This window comes from Octopus bimaculoides, chromosome 16 (assembly GCF_046866305.1).
Source record: "Octopus bimaculoides isolate indiv1 chromosome 16, ASM4686630v1, whole genome shotgun sequence".
NCBI classification, from domain to species: Eukaryota; Metazoa; Mollusca; class Cephalopoda; order Octopoda; family Octopodidae; genus Octopus; species Octopus bimaculoides.
In genome coordinates this window covers 8555966-8575735 of record NC_142943.1, presented here as the reverse complement: position 1 = coordinate 8575735, position 19770 = coordinate 8555966, and the positions used below count along the sequence as shown (strand labels likewise).

The following is a 19770-nucleotide window of genomic DNA, read 5'->3' as shown; positions in this document are numbered from 1 at the left end:
ACATGGCTCGCACAGCTCTCACTAACCATTCTTCTATCCCAAGTTTCCTCATTGACCACCAGATAAGGGATCGGGGGACCCTGTCAAAGGCTTTCTCCATGTCAACGAAAGCCAGGTACAGAGGTTTATCCTTAGCTAGGTATTTCTCCTGCAACTGTCTCACTAGAAATAAGGCATCAGTAGTGCTTTTACCTGGCACGAACCCAAACTGCATCTCATCTAAATTGATTCGCTCCCTAATTAGTTGGGCTATGACCCTCTCTGTAACTTTCATAACCTGATCTAACAGCTTGATGCCTCTGTAATTATTTGTATCTAAAGCGTCACCTTTACCTTTGTAGCAGTTGACTATGATGCTGCTACACCAGTCATTGGGTATGACTCCTTCGTGTATCACCTGGTTCGTAATACGGGTGACTAGGCTATAGCCAACACTGCCAGATATTTTGAGCATCTCTGCAGTGATTCCTGATGGGCCGGGGGCTTTCCCAGTCTTCATACTCTTAATTGCTTTATCTACCCTGGTACTATCAACTCGGATAGCTGGTCCCTCTATTGGGTCGACATACGGCAGGCTCTCTTTCTCCCATTCATTCTCTTTATTATATACATTACATATATATGTTTGGTTATATCTGTTTATATGTCTATGTATATAGATTTGTGTGTGTGTGTGTGTGTGTGTGTATATATATATATAAAGCAAATAAGTGACAAGGATGTCTATTAGAGCTGTACGGATAGTACTGGACTAACTTGGTGCCTCAACTTAAGTATCTAATTAAACTGAATCTTAATTATTTATATATATATACACACATATATACATATATATATATACATATATATTCATATATATGTATGTGTGTATATACTCATATACATGTATATACATACGAACACACATACATGCATGCATGCATACATACATACATACATGAATTATAACTAAGTTATTTTACTAAATTCTTTGTAACGAAAGGGTTAAACTTGTTTGTCTAACACCCAAACAGTTCTACTACCCTACAAAAAAACTTAATAAGAACATTACATAAGCTTTAGTCCTTTTACTTAACAATAATGATTCTGTTCATACCACTTTCTCTTCCCTCTCCTCACCCCACTCTACTTTGGCAAATATGCTGACCAACGATGATTGTGACGAGATAATGATAATAATGATAATAAACAAGGATGATGATAAAATTACACATATCATGTATATAAAATTGCTAAGTGTCAGAAAGTGATACCATAGAGTTGATAGTAAGCAACCCAAACTGCTTCGTCTGTTTAAGCCGTGGAGGAAAGTTCATTTCAGCCTGTATGTCTATTTTATTTTAGTTTCCTTTACAGTTTCAGCTCTTTGCTTGCCTCTTGGGAAGATACACTGTATGTATTGTTTTTACTGTCAATCTGTATTTCTACCACTCTCTGTTTTGCAATTTCTCATTTACAAGTACATACACAGATATGATTATGTGGTTAGTAAGTGGTTTGGGTTCAGTCCCACTGCGTGGAACCTTGGGCTCAAGTGTCTTCTACTATATATACAGGGTAACTAAACGCATGTGAGGGGATTTTGTAGATGGAAACTGAAAGAAGCCTGTTTTATATCTATCTTTCTATCTATCTATCTCTCTCTCTCTCTCTCTATATATATATATATAAATATATATATATATATATATATATATATATATATATATATATATATATATATATATATATATATATATATATATATATATATATATATATATATATAGATTTAATCAAAAGATTAAATGTGGTACTTAAAATGTTTGAGGCACCAGAATTTGGTAGGGTAAAAAAACCAAAAACAAAATCAAGAGATTTGGTGAATAAAATTTGAAGATTTTGTGAAAGAGGCTCGAATGATTATTATTTTCTGTGAAAAAATTTCATAGATTTTTACACGGTAGAAGTTTTTGACTACTGACTGATCATCAGCCATTATTATATAATATATGGGTCAAAGAAAGGAATCCTTACTCATACAGTTAATAGGTTGCAATGCTGAGGTATTATATTACTAAACTATGATTTTAAGATAGAATTTATACCATCTAAGAAATTAGGACATGCTGATTGTTTATCAAGACTGATTTTGAAAAATGCTGAACTGTTTGAGGATACCATGGTTGCTACTTTGCAAGTGGAAAATGAAATTAAAAATGTTTTGTGTAATATCATGCGTGAACTACCAGTTACATTACAAGGCATAAAATTAAAAGCAAAAACATGATCAATTCATTAAAAAAAAGAAAAAAATGAAACAAATACTGAAGGCTAAAAAGAGATAAAAATGTGCTTTGCTGAATGCAACACAATTCAAACCTGTTCTTGATTTGTGACAATGTGTTGATGTATTCACAAAGAGTTGTAGTGCAAGCCACACTACAGAAGCAATTACTAAAGGAATTTCACATTGGTCACCCAGGGATTTCGAGATGAAATCGTTAATGAGAAGATATGTATATTGGCCAAGAATGGACTGTGACATTGAAGAACTTGTGATAGCATGCAGACGTTGTGCCTTAGCAGCAAAATTACCTACTACAAAATGGCAACCGTGACCAAAAACATATCCCATGGTTCAGACTTCACAATATTTGGTCTTTACTCATGTTCAAGGATTCTAGTTTTCTTTGGATAAAACCATGCAAGCCTAGTTCCTTGCCAATCATCACCAGTGCACCGTCATTAGCAATTCCCACCTGGTGATTGTAAGTCAGTCCCACCTTTTCGAGCACAGTATCAATTTCTTTGAAACCAACAGCACCTGTGCAATTCCCTTTCATAGGGCATGGAGCAAGTAACTCTTCAGTGATATTAAAACTCGAATCAACACCTCTCACAAAAATCGCCATTTGTGGCGTATTAGTAATGTCAGTAGATTCGTTGATGGCAATGCTGTAATCTTCGAAGTTTTTATAAAGTTCATTCAACTGCATTTTCACATTTTCAGCCAGTTCTTCAATCCTTCTGGTCATAGTATTATGCAACAAGCTAACACATTTTATAGCTCTCTTTTTCTCAGGGCATAGAATTTCAATCACCAAGGTGATACATTCTTTGACAAAATCTCCTTCAGAAAAAAATTTCATGTTATGTGCAATCTTTTCAGCAATGATGAAACTTACTTTGGCATATTTTCTTGATTCATCATCTATTTTCCGAAAAATATTCTTTTTCGAGACTAAATTCCTTTGAAGTAAAAGCACTTTCTTCTTGTATTGATCTCCTTCATAATGATTATGGGTCGAAGTGTGCTTTAATGTGTAATGCCATTTCACATTCTCAACTTTTGGAACTGCAGCTGTTTTACCACAAATCAGGCAGAGACATTTTGTATTTGATTCCACAAAGAAATACAAATTTGTCTATGCCTCGTTACACCTGTGATTCTCCTTGTCTACCTTTCTGATTTTTTATAGCCGACGCCATGGATAACAAAATTTGAAATTTATTGTGAAAAGAAACTAATTTACTCATTGGTATCAGAAGGCTTCTGTATCAAAGGTTGTGCTGGAGTAAATTTAAAATTGAATCACCTCAAATGCCAGCTTTATTGATGCAAAAAAGTCACATGATATTATTCCTAAGAAATGACACCCTCAACCACAACAGATTATTGTGGTGCACATGTCTTCGACCTGCTGAGGTGAGCATTCTGAAGACATAACAGATTCCATGATAAAATAAGTTTGGGAATCAATTGTGTAGAGTCTTGTCTGTTAGTTCGGTTGTCGTTAATTAAATAAAAATAATCAAATTAAGATAATGACAAAGAGCTGAGGATGTTTTATCTTTGTCTGCTTTGTTGTAAATAGTTCTTTTGTTTCTCTTCTACCAGGTTTCTTAATACCAGGACCCTACTTTTGCCACTTTATTCCTTACTCCTACCTATTCAGCGCAGTGGACGTACTTTCACCTCAGTTATGGGACAAGCTATGACAATTATCCCAAAAGAAGATGCATTGCCAGGTCAAATTTTACGACATTTTTTTTTTCAAAACAATAACACTTCTCATTCTAACCCTTCAACTTCAAATAAGGGAGCCTTTACAGGGTTTCATTCAAATCATTATCTATCATCTAAAATACAAGAGTTATTGTATGATAACTCCTCTGTATGATAAATTATATTGTATAAAAGATACAAAGAGTTTTTGTCAGGGTGACTCAAACAAATAGGTATGCACTCTGAATGCTCAACTTGGTATATCACTAAAATTCTGGTTTGAACTGCACTTGAACATGTGATTTTGTGACTGCCTTTCTAAAGTGGCTAGAAGTGGCTTCCCCTTGAGCCACTAAGTAAGTATTAAAGTAGAAAGGAAAAGGCAAACAATTCGACAGTCTTTACCAAACTGTTTGCCTTTTCTTTTCTGTTTTAAATTACATTGCATGAAGTGGCATAAATTTGGATTCAGGCTGTAACATTAAAAAGAGCTTCATATTGTTGAAATAATTTCAGAAAACAAGTTATTTATATTTTGAGTTTTTCATTACAATTATTTTGAGGATCTTAACAGAACTAACCATCTTATCAAATGAAAATATCAAGATGTAAAAAACACAGATTGAAAATATTGCTCTTACATGTGGGTGGGCTGGGACTTTCATTAGCTGAATTATACTCAGACAAAGTACAAATAATGACCAAAAGTCATAGATATTATCATTTTGGACAGTGTGTATCCAGATATACAAAACGATGAGTATGAACTGGAGATAGTTGAAAATCCTTTAATCGTAGGGCTATTCATTGTGGGTTCATCTGAAGCTAAACAACATACAGGTGGGTGGGGGTGGCGGCAAAAACAAAAACATAATTTTGTCACATCTAAAAACATGACTGTAAAAAGTGCGACAACTGCCAGATATCATAATTTATTGCATGCAATAATGTTTATATGTAAATGAATCCTTAGTGGATTGATTGTCCAAGATTTCAGGTTTTTGTCGTTTTCTGTCCAAAACATATTGCATTTGAAGCATCAAGGATTATGAGCTACAGGCATTATAGGATTAAGATTAAGATTAATCGTTTTCTTGTTATTACTTTTGTATTAAGAGATTAAAAATTATTTATCTCTACACTACATTCTGTTTGTTTGATCTTCAGTTGTCATAAAGTTTTTAGACTGGGATTGAATCAGGATAGATGTACTGTGTGTGTGTGTGTGAAAAAGAGAGAGAGAGAGAGAGAGAGATAGAGAAGGAGAAAGAGAGAGAGAGAGAATGTAATGTAAGCGACCACAGAGAATGAGGCAGTGGGGAAGGGAAGACTATGAATTAAATTGAATTAATAGGGGAGAGGGAGACATGGAGAGAAGAGCTAGATTGTTTTTTTCTTTCTTGGTCCATATTGATAAATGTCCCATGTAGATTTACATACATATATGTATATAATGAGTGTGTGTGTTTATAAGTAAATATGAAAGTGATAGAACTATCAAAATACCATCACTAGCGGCAGCGAATATCAGCCGTACTGGAAAAATTAATATATATATATATATATATACAAGGGTATTGTGTGAGTACCTGTCTCACTAAAAATAGAAGTCAAAAATACTTCTGTGTCATGGAAAAGTCATAAAATTAATACAAGCATGATAGAAAAATTCCAGTGAACAATAAAATCGTCTTGCCTCTACTAGGTCAGCAAAAGTAATGCTGGTTAGTTTGATATCTCTGCCTTTTATAAAGGTCACGATACATGTATTAAAGCGCTACTAATAGTTTCATATGTTGAGAAAACTCAAACATATTCTTCAGATGCAAACTACATATAACAAACTAAAAAAATTGAATTATAGAAGAGATGTGAAAAAACTGAGGAGGCAGCATATAAAAAATGCAGACACTTTTTTCATGTTTCTTCTATAACTCAATTTTTTTTTTAGTTTGTTATGGTATGTGGTTTGCACCTGAAAAATATGTTTGAGTTTTCTCAACATATAAAACTATTAGTAGCGCATTAATACATGTATTGTGACCTTTAAATAATAATATTTATCTCTCACTAAATGGAGTACTTTTTTTGTTGAATTTTCTACCAGGGATCAGTGCATTATATATATATATATATATACTCATAGGTGTGTGTGTGTGTGTATATATATTGTTTATATCTCCTGACCTGCTTTTAACTCAATTTGAATATATATATATATTAAATTACCTAGCATGGAAAGCGGATGTTAAATATATACACACATACACACATACACAAAAAAACAGACACATACACATATAGTAGAAAACATCATGAATACACACACACACGCAAACATACACACATGCACAAAAAAGAAAACATTGCATAAACACACACACACACACACACACATACAAAAGAAAACATCACAAAAGCACACACACAACTCTGTACACACACAACTCTGTACACACACACACACACAAACACACACATACACAAAAATGAAAGGATCACAAAAACAAACATACACACAGCTGGTGACCACACTCATACACACAGGTGGAGACACTCCAAAGATTACATCTAACCCAAACAAAAATTCTAATTCATTTTTCACAGCATACTGACCCAACAACTTACAGCTGGTCACTTTTCAAAACATATTGAAAGGACACTCAACACAACACACACACACACACACACACAAGGTGGACATAAAACCCATTCAAAAAAGGCTCTTTAGCCTCTCCTTTGACAGGAACACTCAAAGATCTTTTTTTAGATTAGACAATAGACACCCCTGCTTTCACCCTCTAACACTTTGAATTCTACACCCAATCAAAAGACATGTTCTTCACCACCAGACAGAAGACAGACTGTTTTTACTTCAAATTTTTTGTAATATTTGATATTTATATAATCTTTTAGCAAATTCCCTCTTAAACTGAAATGTCTTAAACTTAATTCTGAGCTATTTCCACCTACATCTTGATATATGTGTGTGTGTGAATGTATGTATGTGTGTGTGTATATATGTATGTGTGTGTGTATATATATATATATATATATATATATATATATATATGTACATATATACGTATATATTCATATATATATATATATATATATATATATATATATATATATATATATATATATATATATATATATATATATATACATATAGCGGTGAAGGGTAGAAAAAGATAAGGAAAAAAACACTATAGAGTAGAGTCGTATCAAAAAGATTAAGATAAACTTACTTGGAAATGGATGCGTGGCATTCAATCAAATAATAACATAAGTAATATATATATATATAGGTGCATGTATATATATATATATATATATATATATATATATATACATGTACCCAAATATGCATGTGTATATATATATAGACCCTGATAGACCCTGCTATGTCAAGATGGACTTATATATTCTTCCTCTGCTCTCTCCCACTTGGTTTTAATATGTTGCCACATTTGTAATATGTCTTTTTTTCTACATTTTTTCGTGCAGCTGAAGATTGCTCTTCATATTGCATTTAAGGTAATGCTCACATTACTTAAATAAATTGAAGTAGCATGAAACGTGCGTACTGCAATCACTTTTGAAATCCGTGTTGCTTATTATTTGATATATATATATATGTATATATATATATATATATATATATATATATATATATATATATATATATATATATATATATATATATATATACATACACACACACACACACATGCATATTTGGGTACAGGACGTCACCAAAACAAATGAATTCGATATACAAACAGTGAAAGAAACAAATGGAAAACAGAACAAGTAACATAAAGAACGACCCTTCATCAGTTATCAGCTGTTTATCTATCCTCATTTCAAGCATTGAATGGCAATATGAGTCTTCAAAGACAGTTGCTCCCATAAGTACCAAAATAAGATTTTGGATTTATGGAGAGTCAAAGATGGGAACAAAAACAGGACAGTGGAGACATACAAGGGAACCAAACGAAAACAAACATGGAGGGTTGTTAGACCAGAACGAGGGTAAAATAGGAAATGGTGGAGAAATATTTTCTTTGAAAAATGAAAAGATAGAATACGTCCAGTCCTTAGAATGTCCTGGTGTAAGACTTGAGGCTCAAGTCATCATTCACAGCTGGTCTGATGGCCAAGTTTAGAAACCAGTTTCCTCATGGATGTGGTCCATTGAAATTTTGAACTTGAGGGTGTTGATGAAGTCCTGATTCTGCTTTTTGTGGCCCCACTGCTGCCAGACTTCCTCTGAATGCTGTTACCCATGTCCTTTCTCTTCTTGACTTTATAAACTGTGCCTAAGAATACTCCAACTATGCTTGAGATCCTCTTCGGATTGACTTGTACAAGGACCAGATTACACACTCTTTGGCGTTTGTCTTCCTGTGCAGTCATATTCTCAAATCTTCCTGCAAAAAAATGTCTATTATGAGCTTACAATGTATTCTTTGTTCTGCATTAGGTTTCATATCATATGGTATAGTGGTTGTTGGGAAATATTAGTGTAACTTGTAATGTAAGTTTTACTTCCTCATTCTGTATATAACACACACATACACACACATGATATACAATGTGATATATTACTAATGTATACCTGTATGTTCTGTCCACAGGAAGAGCTGATAAAATGGTTGTTTCGTCAACACATGCTGTCCATAATAGGGCCACAGTTGAGCCATTTCCAGAACATCTTGAGAATGCAATGTTTGGTAAGCTCCAGAATATCTCTTCAGAATATCAATAATAATAATAATGATAATACATCTTTGCTATCTACACGGCACTGAACACAACATATACACAGTGTCAGTCTACACCCAGTATAACATCTACAGACAGTCACTGTATACCAAATGCAACATGAACTAAATGTTACTCTATACTCCACACCAACTGTCACACTCCATTCTGTGTAACCTTTCTAGAAAGTCACATTTTACTTTACAACATATCTGGATTTCCACACTGTGCCCTTCACAAAATATTTAGATCTCCAACTACACCTCACACAACTTATCCAGATTTCCACACTATACCCTGCACAGTAAATGAAGTCTTCCACATTGCACCCAAAACAAAATATTTAGATTTTCACACTCCACTCCACACAATATATCCAGACCTCTACTCAGCAACCTGCACAGTATATCAAGTTTTTAACATTACACCCTACAGAACATGCCCAGATGTCCCCACTGCATTCCACACAAAACAACACATCCAGACTTTACCATATGTTTCGCAGGTAAAGTAAGTATGTGTATGTGTCTGTGTACATATATATATATATGCACACACATATATCCTATTTATACAATAATACCTCACTTTATGAGACCCCGAATTTACGAGTTTTACTTTATAATATAGAAAGGTTAAACAGCCATACTGTGTATGTGTGGCAACATCACAACATGTAGCAACACTGGTTCTGATGTGTCTACACAGCTGCATGTAGCAACAGAATAAAATGATGACATAAAATTCAGATGTCTTATTTTGCATGTGCGCTTTATTGAGAGAGATTATTATAAGCTAATTCTCCATGCCACATATTTGAAAGGACTCCTAGAAACATTTCAATATTTGGATAAAGCCTTGGAAATTTTTCAAGCACAAAATTTTCTACTACCATAACAAATGCTTCTGCATGTTACCGAGAAATTTATAGAGAGTGAAAAAGAGTTTCTTCTAAGCAAACAACTTTAAACTTGTTTTTTAAAAAGAAATCTACAAGTCTCTCTACAAGTGCTTGTGAATCGGCAATCACATCTACAAGCGATGGTCTGTGCGAGTCTAGTGTGAGAGAAAGTGATTCAGAAAACAATAATTTGAATTTAACGTATGATAGTGTCTCATAATGTGAGATTTCTATACATCTTAAATTTGCAGAAGAATTTGTGGTGAGGGCAGTTTAGCTTAACCCTTTCGTTACCGTATTTATTTTGAAATGCTCTGTGGTTCTTTCAATTAATTTTAAATATAACAAAGAATTTAGTAAAATGACTTGGTTATTATTAAGCTAGTGTTAGGAACATACATTGTGACTAAGGTTGGTGGAAGATTTTTATTCAGAACTTATGAAAATAAGACATTTATACTACAGAGCCAGAGCCGGTTTCAGCCGGGATGGTACCAAAAGGGTTAATGGTTTAGAGCACTGCGACGTGTAATCACGGAGGTGTGAGTTCGAGTCTCATAGCTGGCCACCAACACTTTTTTCTGCAAAATAGGGGTAGTTTATCCTGTTCAAAATAGGGGTAGTTTATCTTGCGTTTGAGAATTTAAAATCACTTCTTTAATAATGATAATATATTTCATATTATAAATGATCTTCACATTTTTTTTTATTTTGTCTAAAATATTCTTTAAATTCTGTTGTTATTTTATTGCCATTTATATACAAGTATTATAAATTTTATAAGTAAAATATTTTTCTGGGAATGAATTACAATTCATAACATTGCTACTATGGGAAATTATCTCCCTGCTTTATGAGTTTTCACTTTATGAGTGGTCTCCAAGAACAAATTAACTCATGTATCAAGGCACTCTTGTATATCTTTTAATGTACATAATATAAAGATATGAGCTACTAATGGTTTCATGCTTTGGAGACATGGGTCTAGACAAGTTTCCATAACATACTTTGTGTCTCCAAGCAATCTTTAGGCTCTGATGAAACTATTAGTAGTTCGTATCTTTATACTCTGTGCATTAAATGATATTTTATCTCTCGTGTGTGTAATACAGAATCAAATCTTTGTTTTAGGTATGGGTTGTTTCTGGGGTGCTGAGAAAAGGTTCTGGAATGTGCCTGGTGTTTTTTCTACACAAGTAAGTCATTGTTTAACATCCACTTTACCATGCTTGCATGGGTCAGATGGAATTTATTGAGGTAGATGCCTTTCTTGTTGCCAAGCATCGCCTGTTACCAAGCAAGGTAATATTTTCTCATCACCAGACATGTTTTTCACAGAAGATTGGAGATGAATAACCTCCCTTGTATGATGATACTCGTTTGTTAGACAAAAATTTCAGAGTCTCAAGCAGTCGCCTTATGTCTCTGCAACAGGATAGTTATCAATACATGGATTGGTGGAGATGGAGTATATGTAATCTGGGTATACCCCCACTTTTAAATTTTGTTTTTTTTACGGAATCCTATGTTTCAGACCATGGAAAATCCGATTCTGGAAAAAAATTTTCAAAAATCTCAATTTCAAAATTTCGATCCCCATCCCGGTTTTTATATAGATCCACAGAGTAAACCTAACCCTAATTCAAACCGTAACCCTAACCCTAACCCTAACCCTGACCCTAACCCTAACCCTAACCCAACCCTAACACTAGTTTTGTGAGATTTGGCTGTTATTTCTAGCATGTAAATAGCCTGCTTGATGGGGGGGGGGGGGATTGAAATTTTTCAAAAATTTTTTTTTCAGAATCGGAATCTCCATAGCCTAAAACGTGGGATTCCGTAAAAAAAATTAATAAATAAGGGGGGGAAAGGTTCAGATTACATATAGTCCATCTCTACCCATGGATTTGTATTATATTTTACTATATAGCTGAGTGTATTTTGTTATGCTGAATGAGATTAATTTTGAAGTCAAGCTAGGTATAATTTTCTGGGGGATAGCTTATATTATGAAGTGAATAGCTTATATTATGAAGTGAAAGTGAAAGAACCCCCCCCCCCCCCCAAAAAAAAGAAACCAACTTCTCTTTATGTATTATTATTATATAAGGGGCAATAACTCATGTCTTGAGCAATCGAATTTATCTTTATCTTTAATATATAACGATATATACAATTAATAGTAATTTATATATCTATCCATCCGTCCATCCATCCATCCGTCTATCTATCTATAGATAAATAAATAAAAAAAAGGAACTTTAGTTTAAAATATATTTGTGATATATTTTGAGAGGCAAATTCACTGGAGTTACTCTTTTACTTGTTTCAGTCATTTGACTGCGGCCATGCTGGAGCACCGCCTTTAGTCATGCAAATCGACCCCAGGACTTATTCTTTGTAAGCCTAGTACTTATTCTATCGGTCTCTTTTGCCGAACCGCTAAGTTACTGGGATGTAAACACACCAACATCGGTTGTCAAGCGATGTTGGGGGGACAAACACAGACACACAAACACACACACACACACATATATACGACGAGCTTCTTTCAGTTTCTGTCTACCAAATCCTCTCACAAGGCTTTGGTCAGCCCAAGGCTAAAGTAGAAGACACTTGCCCAAGGTGCCACGCAGTGGGACTGAACCCAGAATCATGTGGTTGGGAAGCAAGCTTCTTACCACACACCCACGCCTGTGCCTACATATACCTATGCATACATTCATACATAAAAACTTGTATCATACTTGTATTTTAGTTACACACACACACACACACACATCCTAGAACTAGGTATGAATTATCAACGGAAAGGATTGAAAATTTATCACAGATTTTGTACAAATTCAATTCTCTGAGGGACAATTAAAGGAGATATATTCTTTCCTCCTTATGCTTGTCTGACCAATAACTTACAAGACATTAGGGGGCCCATATCAAAACATATACAAGACCGACTTCAAGCCAGTGTTAAAGTAAATGTGCGCGAACACACACATATGCACAGAGCAGCAGCAGCACCACCACCACCACCATCGCCATTTTACCATCCACTTTCTATGCTTACATGGGTTGGGCAAACAATGATTGAGAAAATACGAGACTGAAATAGGTACTTGAAGTACTTATTCTAAGTACTTGAAAACCCATTATGGCTACAGTTCATTGACTGAAACCATTAAATGAATAAAAGAAATACACATCCATTTATATATGTATTCATATCTTCCTATTTTCACACACACACACACACACACACATGCACACACACATGCACACACATGTATACAGATTTGAAACTTATTCTGTTATGTAAGCGCACATATGCACACACATATATATTCAAATACTCATATAATTTTCTCTCTCTCTCTCTAAAAACACATACATGCATATATATATATATGTGTGTGTGTGTGCATGGCATGTGTGAATATGTGTGTGTGTTTGTATGTGGATGTGTGTGTGTGTGTGTGTGTATATATATATATATATATATATATATTTGTATGTATGTGTATATATCTATCTATCTATCTATCTATCTATCTATCTATCTATCTATCTATATATATATATGTATATATATATATATATATATATTCATAAATCAATATAGGATAGCAAAATTTTTGAAATTTCACCACCTGTGGCCTTGCATGTATAAAAATATGTTGTCTATATATATATATATATATATATATATATATATATACGTCAAATGTACAAAATTCCTCATCTCTTAAATATAGAACTGTATTATTCTAAAATGAAGCAAAATTTTCTCCGACAGGTTGGATATTCTGGGGGTCATACAGAGAACCCAACATATAACGAAATTTGTTCAGGAAAAACAAATCATGCCGAAGTTGTACGTATGCAGTTCAATCCTAGTGAGGTGAAATACGTGGATTTACTCAAGGTCAGTAATTTGCTTTGGATCTTTCTTTCTCTCTTCCTTTCTTTTTAGGAGCCATGTCCACAGTGGTGGTCATGTCCAGCCACAATTCACTATTCTTTGTTTTCTGAAATAGTTCTTGATGTTTAATGCCTCTTTCTTACAACCTGTTTCTCAAGATTGACATTCATATCATCATCATCATCATCATCATCATCATTGTTTAACGTCCACTCTCCATGCTAGCATGGATTGGACGATTTGACTGAGGACTGGTGAAACCAGAAGGCTGCACCAGGCTCCAATCTGATCTGGCAGAGTTTCTACAGCTGTATGCCCTTCCTAATGCCAAACACTCCGAGAGTGTAGTGGGTGCTTTTACGTGCCACCGGCACGAGGGGCAGTCAGGCGGGCACTGGCAACGGCCACGCTCAAAATGGTGTATTTTATGTGCCCTACTTACTTTTCCTTCCTCTCCTTCTTTTCCCTTCAATCTCTCCACTCATTGCAAAATTCTTCAGGCCTTCTTTCCTCATCACACACCCAAGAAATCCAGTTGTTTGGCCCTCATCTTATGAAGCAGTTTCCTATTTACCACAGCCTGGGGTCATCACTTAATTAATATCTGACTCCTCTTTGTCTTACTTTTCCATCTCTTCCTCCTCCCCCTCCCCAACTCTCTCTGCTTCTTATTTTTTGTTGCTTTTCATTATTGTCATTATTAGTTCTTTGCTTAAGGCAGTCAGCTGCCAGAATCGTTAGCATGCTGGACAAAATGCTTAGTAGTATTTCACCCATCACTACGTTCTGAGTTCAAATTTTGCCGAGGTCAACTTTGCTTTTCATCCTTTCGGGATCGATGAAATAAGTACCAGTGAAACACTGGGGTCAATGTAATCAACTGGTCCCTCCCTGAAAAATTTCAGGCCTTGTGCCTATAGCAGAATGGAAAAGGATTTATTAGCTCTTTGCTCTCCATGAGAAGGCACTTGGTTTAATGGCTAAAGGTGTTCAGATCACAATCGTAAGGTTGTGAGTTTGATTCCCAGCATCATGTTGTGTCCTTGAGCAAGACACTTTATTTCATGTTGCTCCAGTCCACTCAGCTGGCAAATATAAATTGTAGTTCATTGTATTTCTATGGACCAGCTCTGCTGTATTTGATGTGTCATGCTGAATCTCCCTGAGAACTATGTTAAGTGAACATGTGTCTGTGGAGCACTCAGCCACTTGCATGTTAATTTCATGAGCAGGCTGTTCCATTGAAGCAGTTCAACTGGGACACTCATCATTGCAAACAACGGAGAGCCAAGTCTAAGCATAGTTGATCTCTTTATGTTCTGAGTTCAAATCTTGCCAAGATACTCAGGTTGACTCAAACCTTGTAATTGAAAATGACTTGACGGGAATTGCATACGAGCTCGTTGAGTGGATTGTATCTGTAATTCAAATGTTATTGTGATGTTTTTCATTAGGGGTTGAAGTGTGAGCATGACTGAGGGATAAAGCCAGGGAATGAGTGTGCCTGTGGGCCAGAAAATGAAGTGTGTCCATGCCTGTGAACTAGAGCATGGATTTGCAACATGCTTGCGAGATATAACCAGGAACATGAGTATGGCTGATGGCTGTGGGATTGAAACCAGTTCATGAACATGTCTATGGAATAGGGGCTGGTGTGGTGAGCAAGGCTATGTACCAGGTCACTGGTGCACAAGTGTGCCTGCGATCCAGAGGCTGAAGTATTAGCATGACTCTGGGCCAGGAACTGGTGCACAGATTTGTGTGGGCCAGAGTCTGAAGTATGAACATAGCTCTGAGTTAGGGGCTGGTGGGCAAGTGTGTTTGTGTGCTAGAGGCTGAAATATTAGCATGGCTCTGGGCCTGGGGCTAGTGCTCGTGTGTGCTTGTGAACTAGAGGCTGAAGTACGAACAAGGTTGTGCAACAGAGAAAGATACGCCAAGTGTGCTTGTGATGCAGAAGATGCTGAAGTATGGGCAGGACTCCGGCATGTTTATACTAGTACATGAGTACACTTATGGGACAGAGGCTGGATTGTGAGTGTGCCAGGGAGCTTAGAGACTGGCGTACTCAGATTCTAACCTCTGACTCATGGGCAAGCTTATACTCCAACTTGTGGCTCACAAGTTGGGCCACAAATTGGGCCACAAGTTGAGCCTCAAGCATGAGCTTGAGGATGCCTTTCGACTAAAGAGTGAAAATGAACCTGTCTGTCTGTGGGGCCTGAAGCTAGAGCATATGGCCATGGTACAGAAGGTGGATTCTGAGTACACCTTCAGTGAGCACAGCAATGAATTATTCAAGATTTGACATAGACCACACGTGTATAGTGGAATGATAAACATTGCTGAACAATATTTAGATAACCCTAACAAGTCCCAGGGAGACAACTCGAAATTAACAGAACAAAGCAAAACAGGTTTTGAAATGACGTGATTCACAGCTCCCTTTTTATTATAAATATAAATCAGAAACGTAGTAAGGGGAAAAAAATAATCTGAGTTTTGGTAGTAAAGGAGACAACTTGGAATAAGTTTCAGTTTTATTGTTTTCCTCAGCAAAATATAATCATTCATTTGCTTACCAGATTTATAAACAGACAGAAATGTATGCATACATCAGGTATTTGATGTGCTGGGAGAATGCCTCAAATTTTATAAGTTCAGTTATATTAATTTAAAAATATAATCCAAAATTCACTTTACAGATAGTGTATCCTAGCAACAAACTATCGCAATAACAGCCAAACTATTTCTTGTTTGCTGAAAGAAACTTGACGTCTGCAGTAAAAGAGAATATTTAAAAGACCAGTGATAACAAATGAGAAACAGTTTATTTAGTTCTCAACTACAGTAAACTTAAGAAAATAACCACCACTTAAAACCTCTTAACTTTTTCTTCTTTAACTAGTTTCAAACATTGTTAAAAAACATTAGCATTAACCCTCTCAGATCTGGGCTCCTGTGTCTGACTTTATCCTCCACTTGGTCTCCCAAGCAAGAAAATAAATGGTTGCATGTACAACTCAAGAGTAATGACTGCAGGCAAACTAATCACCAAAAGGTATCAGGAGAACAACAGTAATAGGTCTTTCTCTCAACTACCATAGTGGTCCATTGCAGACAAACTAATGGGCAGAATCACAAATAGAAAAAAATAGATTTGGAGAATAATAATAATAATAATAATAATAATAATAATAATAATAATAATAATAATAATACTCTGGGATATGCCAATACACACAGATAGAGAAATTAAGGCCAATAGACCAGATATAGTTGTCAAAGACCATGAAGAAAAAAAATGCTTTCTAATTGATGTATCAATACCAGCAGATGACAACGTTTCCCTAAAAGAAATGGAAAAACTTTCAAAATACAAAGACCTGGAAATAGAGGTAACTCGAATGTGGAATCTAAAAACAGAAACAATTCCTATCATAGTAGGTGCCTTAGGTATAATAAAAAAAATATTCAGACAAATACATAACAAAAACACCAGGACTTACAAATATATATAACATACAGAAAATTGCACTACTGGGCACTGCACACATCCTACGCAAAACACTTTCAATACAGTAAACATAAGAGCACCACAGCAAACCACAGCACATACCCAAAGCACACAGAGCTGCGCTCGGTGGTGTGGTGAAAGCACGTTATAAAAATAAGACTACTGAATAATAATAATAATAATAATAATAATAATAATAATAATAAGCCTATTTTCAACAATTGCATTCGTTCTCCTGAATTGCTCCTTCCCTCATCACTTTCTCTTGTCTGTTTGTCCAAAACATTCTCATTGTCTGCATAAGTGTAAATATCAATGATTTCTTCAACTGCAAAAAGTTTAGGCCTTGCTCATTTACAAGATGAAGTGCTGGGTTCATCAGGTACTCATTTCATTGCAAAATTGTCTTCTTTAAAAAAAAAAAAAGATTAAAAACAAAAACAAACAACAACTATGGAGAACACCTTTAGCAATGAGTCATAAACACGCATGACTAAAAAGTTGGAAAGAGACTAATTGCCAGTTTTTAGTATTTTACCATCTGTTTCTGTGTGAGTTGTTCATTATCTTTTTGCTGGGAACCCAATAAAGGTTTCGTTTATGCTATTCTTGTATACCAGGAACATAGGGTTAAAGTATACCAGAAACATGATAGGGTTAAAGTTAATTATCTCTGGTCTTTTCTGATCTATTTGATATATGCTCTCTCTGGTCTATATTTATCCTTCAAAGTTCCTACTTCACACTATCACCATATAATGTTAAACATATTAACATTTAATTATCTCTTCGTCTTCTCTGGTTTACATTTATCATTCCGGCTACCTACCCTCACATTAACTCTTAATTACATTTATCATTCAGGCTACCTACCCTCACATTAACTCTTAATTACATTTATCATTCAGGCTACCTACCCTCACATTAACTCTTAATTACATTTATCATTCAGGCTACCTACCCTCACATTAACTCTTAATTACATTTATCATTCAGAGAAATATTGAAGAGAGGTAACTCTGGGCCAACTTAAAACTGCAACTTATCTGCATAGTTTTATACTCTAATGGATTCCCAGATGCAGTGTTTTTAGCTTTAGCACAACTCATTCAATGTTGTTGACTGTATTTAAGTTAAAGTTACAGCATGATGCTTTCGAGTTTATGTTCGTACAACTTTTTTTGCTCTGTCAAGTCCATACTTGTTGCAAAGTGTCCAATGGACAATCCATGCTATATTGTCATGACGTCTCCTCCTCCTCCTCTTCTTCTTCTGCTCCTCCTCCTCCTCTTCTTCTTCTGCTCCTCCTCCTCCTCCTCCTCCTCCTCTTCTTCTTCTGCTCCTCCTCCTCCTTCTTCTTTCTATTTTGTTTCCATTTCTTGCCAAGTGTTTTCCCGACACCTAGGGCAAAGAAACTCACTGTATACTTTAGTAGGCCATTAAAATAAAGACACCAGATTGTTCACTTGCAAAGTCATGTGACAAGAATAAAAAAAACGAGGAAGAGAGACAGAGAGAAAAAGCAAAAACATTCCCGTTAAGACAATCTTTTGCACATCCTGCACAGATTATTTTTATTATTATTATTATTATCATTATTATTTTTGTTATCATTATTACAGATATTCTGGGAGAGTCACAACCCAACCCAAGGAATGCGACAAGGAAATGACATTGGTACAACATATCGGTCAGCCATCTATTGCTACGGTGAGCAGCAGCTGAAGGAAGCACAAGAAACAAAGGAAAAGTATGAGGTAGCGCTAAAAAAAAAAGGCTTCCCAGCTATAACTACTGAAATATGTCCAGCAATGAAGTTTTACTATGCCGAAGATTACCACCAGCAATACCTGCACAAAAACCCCTCAGGTTATTGTGGCCTGGGGGGTACAGGTGTCTCTTGTCCCCGAGAAGAACTGTGAAACCACTAATGATAGCTGAGATGTTCTTTTAAAGGTTGTAATCTGGAAGATATTGTGAGCTCATACTTTCGCACATGTACACACTAGTGTTAACATGCTATCTCTAAGGTAGCGTGTTTTACATTGGTTTGATATCATTGTATCTTATATTGCTATGATGTATATACATAAGTATATGTATGGCATGCATATGAAAAGAAGACTGGCAAGAAATGCAACATGGCAACATGAAGGAAGCTCAAAAGTCAACAGTGGAAAACATAAAATAGACATATCCGATGAATTGCCATTATGTTGAAAGAATGTGCATTTATAAAGCAATGAAAAATAACTAGCGAAATATTGGTAATAAATTTTATATATACACACATACACTTTGATTGATTTTCAATAAAGTTAGTTTTCTTTACCAAACATAATATCATTGTGAATACTGTTATCCTATCTACATTTATGTGTAATGGAAAATTGAGCCCATCTCTTTTGGTGCAAACCGTATGAAAGGAGTGCATTGTTTGTTTATATATAACATTCAGTTATATAATTAGATATTGTTACATGCAAAATGAAAGTGAAGCAAAGCAAGCTGAAATGTAGATATTTAATAGCAATATAATCTTAGTATTGTGAAGGTACATGGCTTAGTGGTTAGGGCATTCGACTCATAATCACAAGGTCATGAGTTCAATTCCCAGTGACACGTTGTGTCCTTGAGCAAGACATTTTATTTCACATTACTCTAGTCTGCTCAGC

General features: G+C 35.2%; 2 protein-coding genes across 2 annotated transcripts in view; one reads left to right on the top strand and one right to left on the bottom strand.

Moving 5' to 3' along the window:
- The window catches only part of LOC106882160 (uncharacterized), a 28391-nt gene extending 8955 nt beyond the window's left edge, over nucleotides 1-19436 (top strand). The window contains exons 3-7 of the mRNA XM_014932732.3: nucleotides 3881-4011; nucleotides 8632-8727; nucleotides 10791-10855; nucleotides 13453-13581; nucleotides 18718-19436. Of these exons, the coding sequence (XP_014788218.1) occupies nucleotides 3881-4011; nucleotides 8632-8727; nucleotides 10791-10855; nucleotides 13453-13581; nucleotides 18718-19017 (721 nt within the window). The 3' untranslated portion in view covers nucleotides 19018-19436. The remainder of the gene's footprint in view (nucleotides 1-3880; nucleotides 4012-8631; nucleotides 8728-10790; nucleotides 10856-13452; nucleotides 13582-18717) is intronic.
- On the bottom strand, nucleotides 2628-3471 carry LOC149132267 (general transcription factor II-I repeat domain-containing protein 2-like). The gene is made up of 2 exons (XM_089364880.1): nucleotides 3444-3471; nucleotides 2628-3343 (listed from the first exon to the last, which is right to left on the bottom strand). Exons 1-2 carry the CDS (start codon nucleotides 3469-3471, stop codon nucleotides 2628-2630), a joined length of 744 nt encoding a protein of 247 aa, XP_089221006.1.
- Nucleotides 19437-19770: the final 334 nt, after the last annotated feature.

Excerpts from the sequence above, each read along its gene's own strand:
- LOC149132267 (XM_089364880.1), bottom strand. The coding sequence starts at position 3,471 with ATGGCGTCGGCTATAAAAAATCAGAAAG. Across the intron at positions 3,344-3,443 it reads GGCTATAAAAAATCAGAAAG|CTGCAGTTCCAAAAGTTGAG; the intron begins GTAGACAAGGAG and ends GTGGTAAAACAG.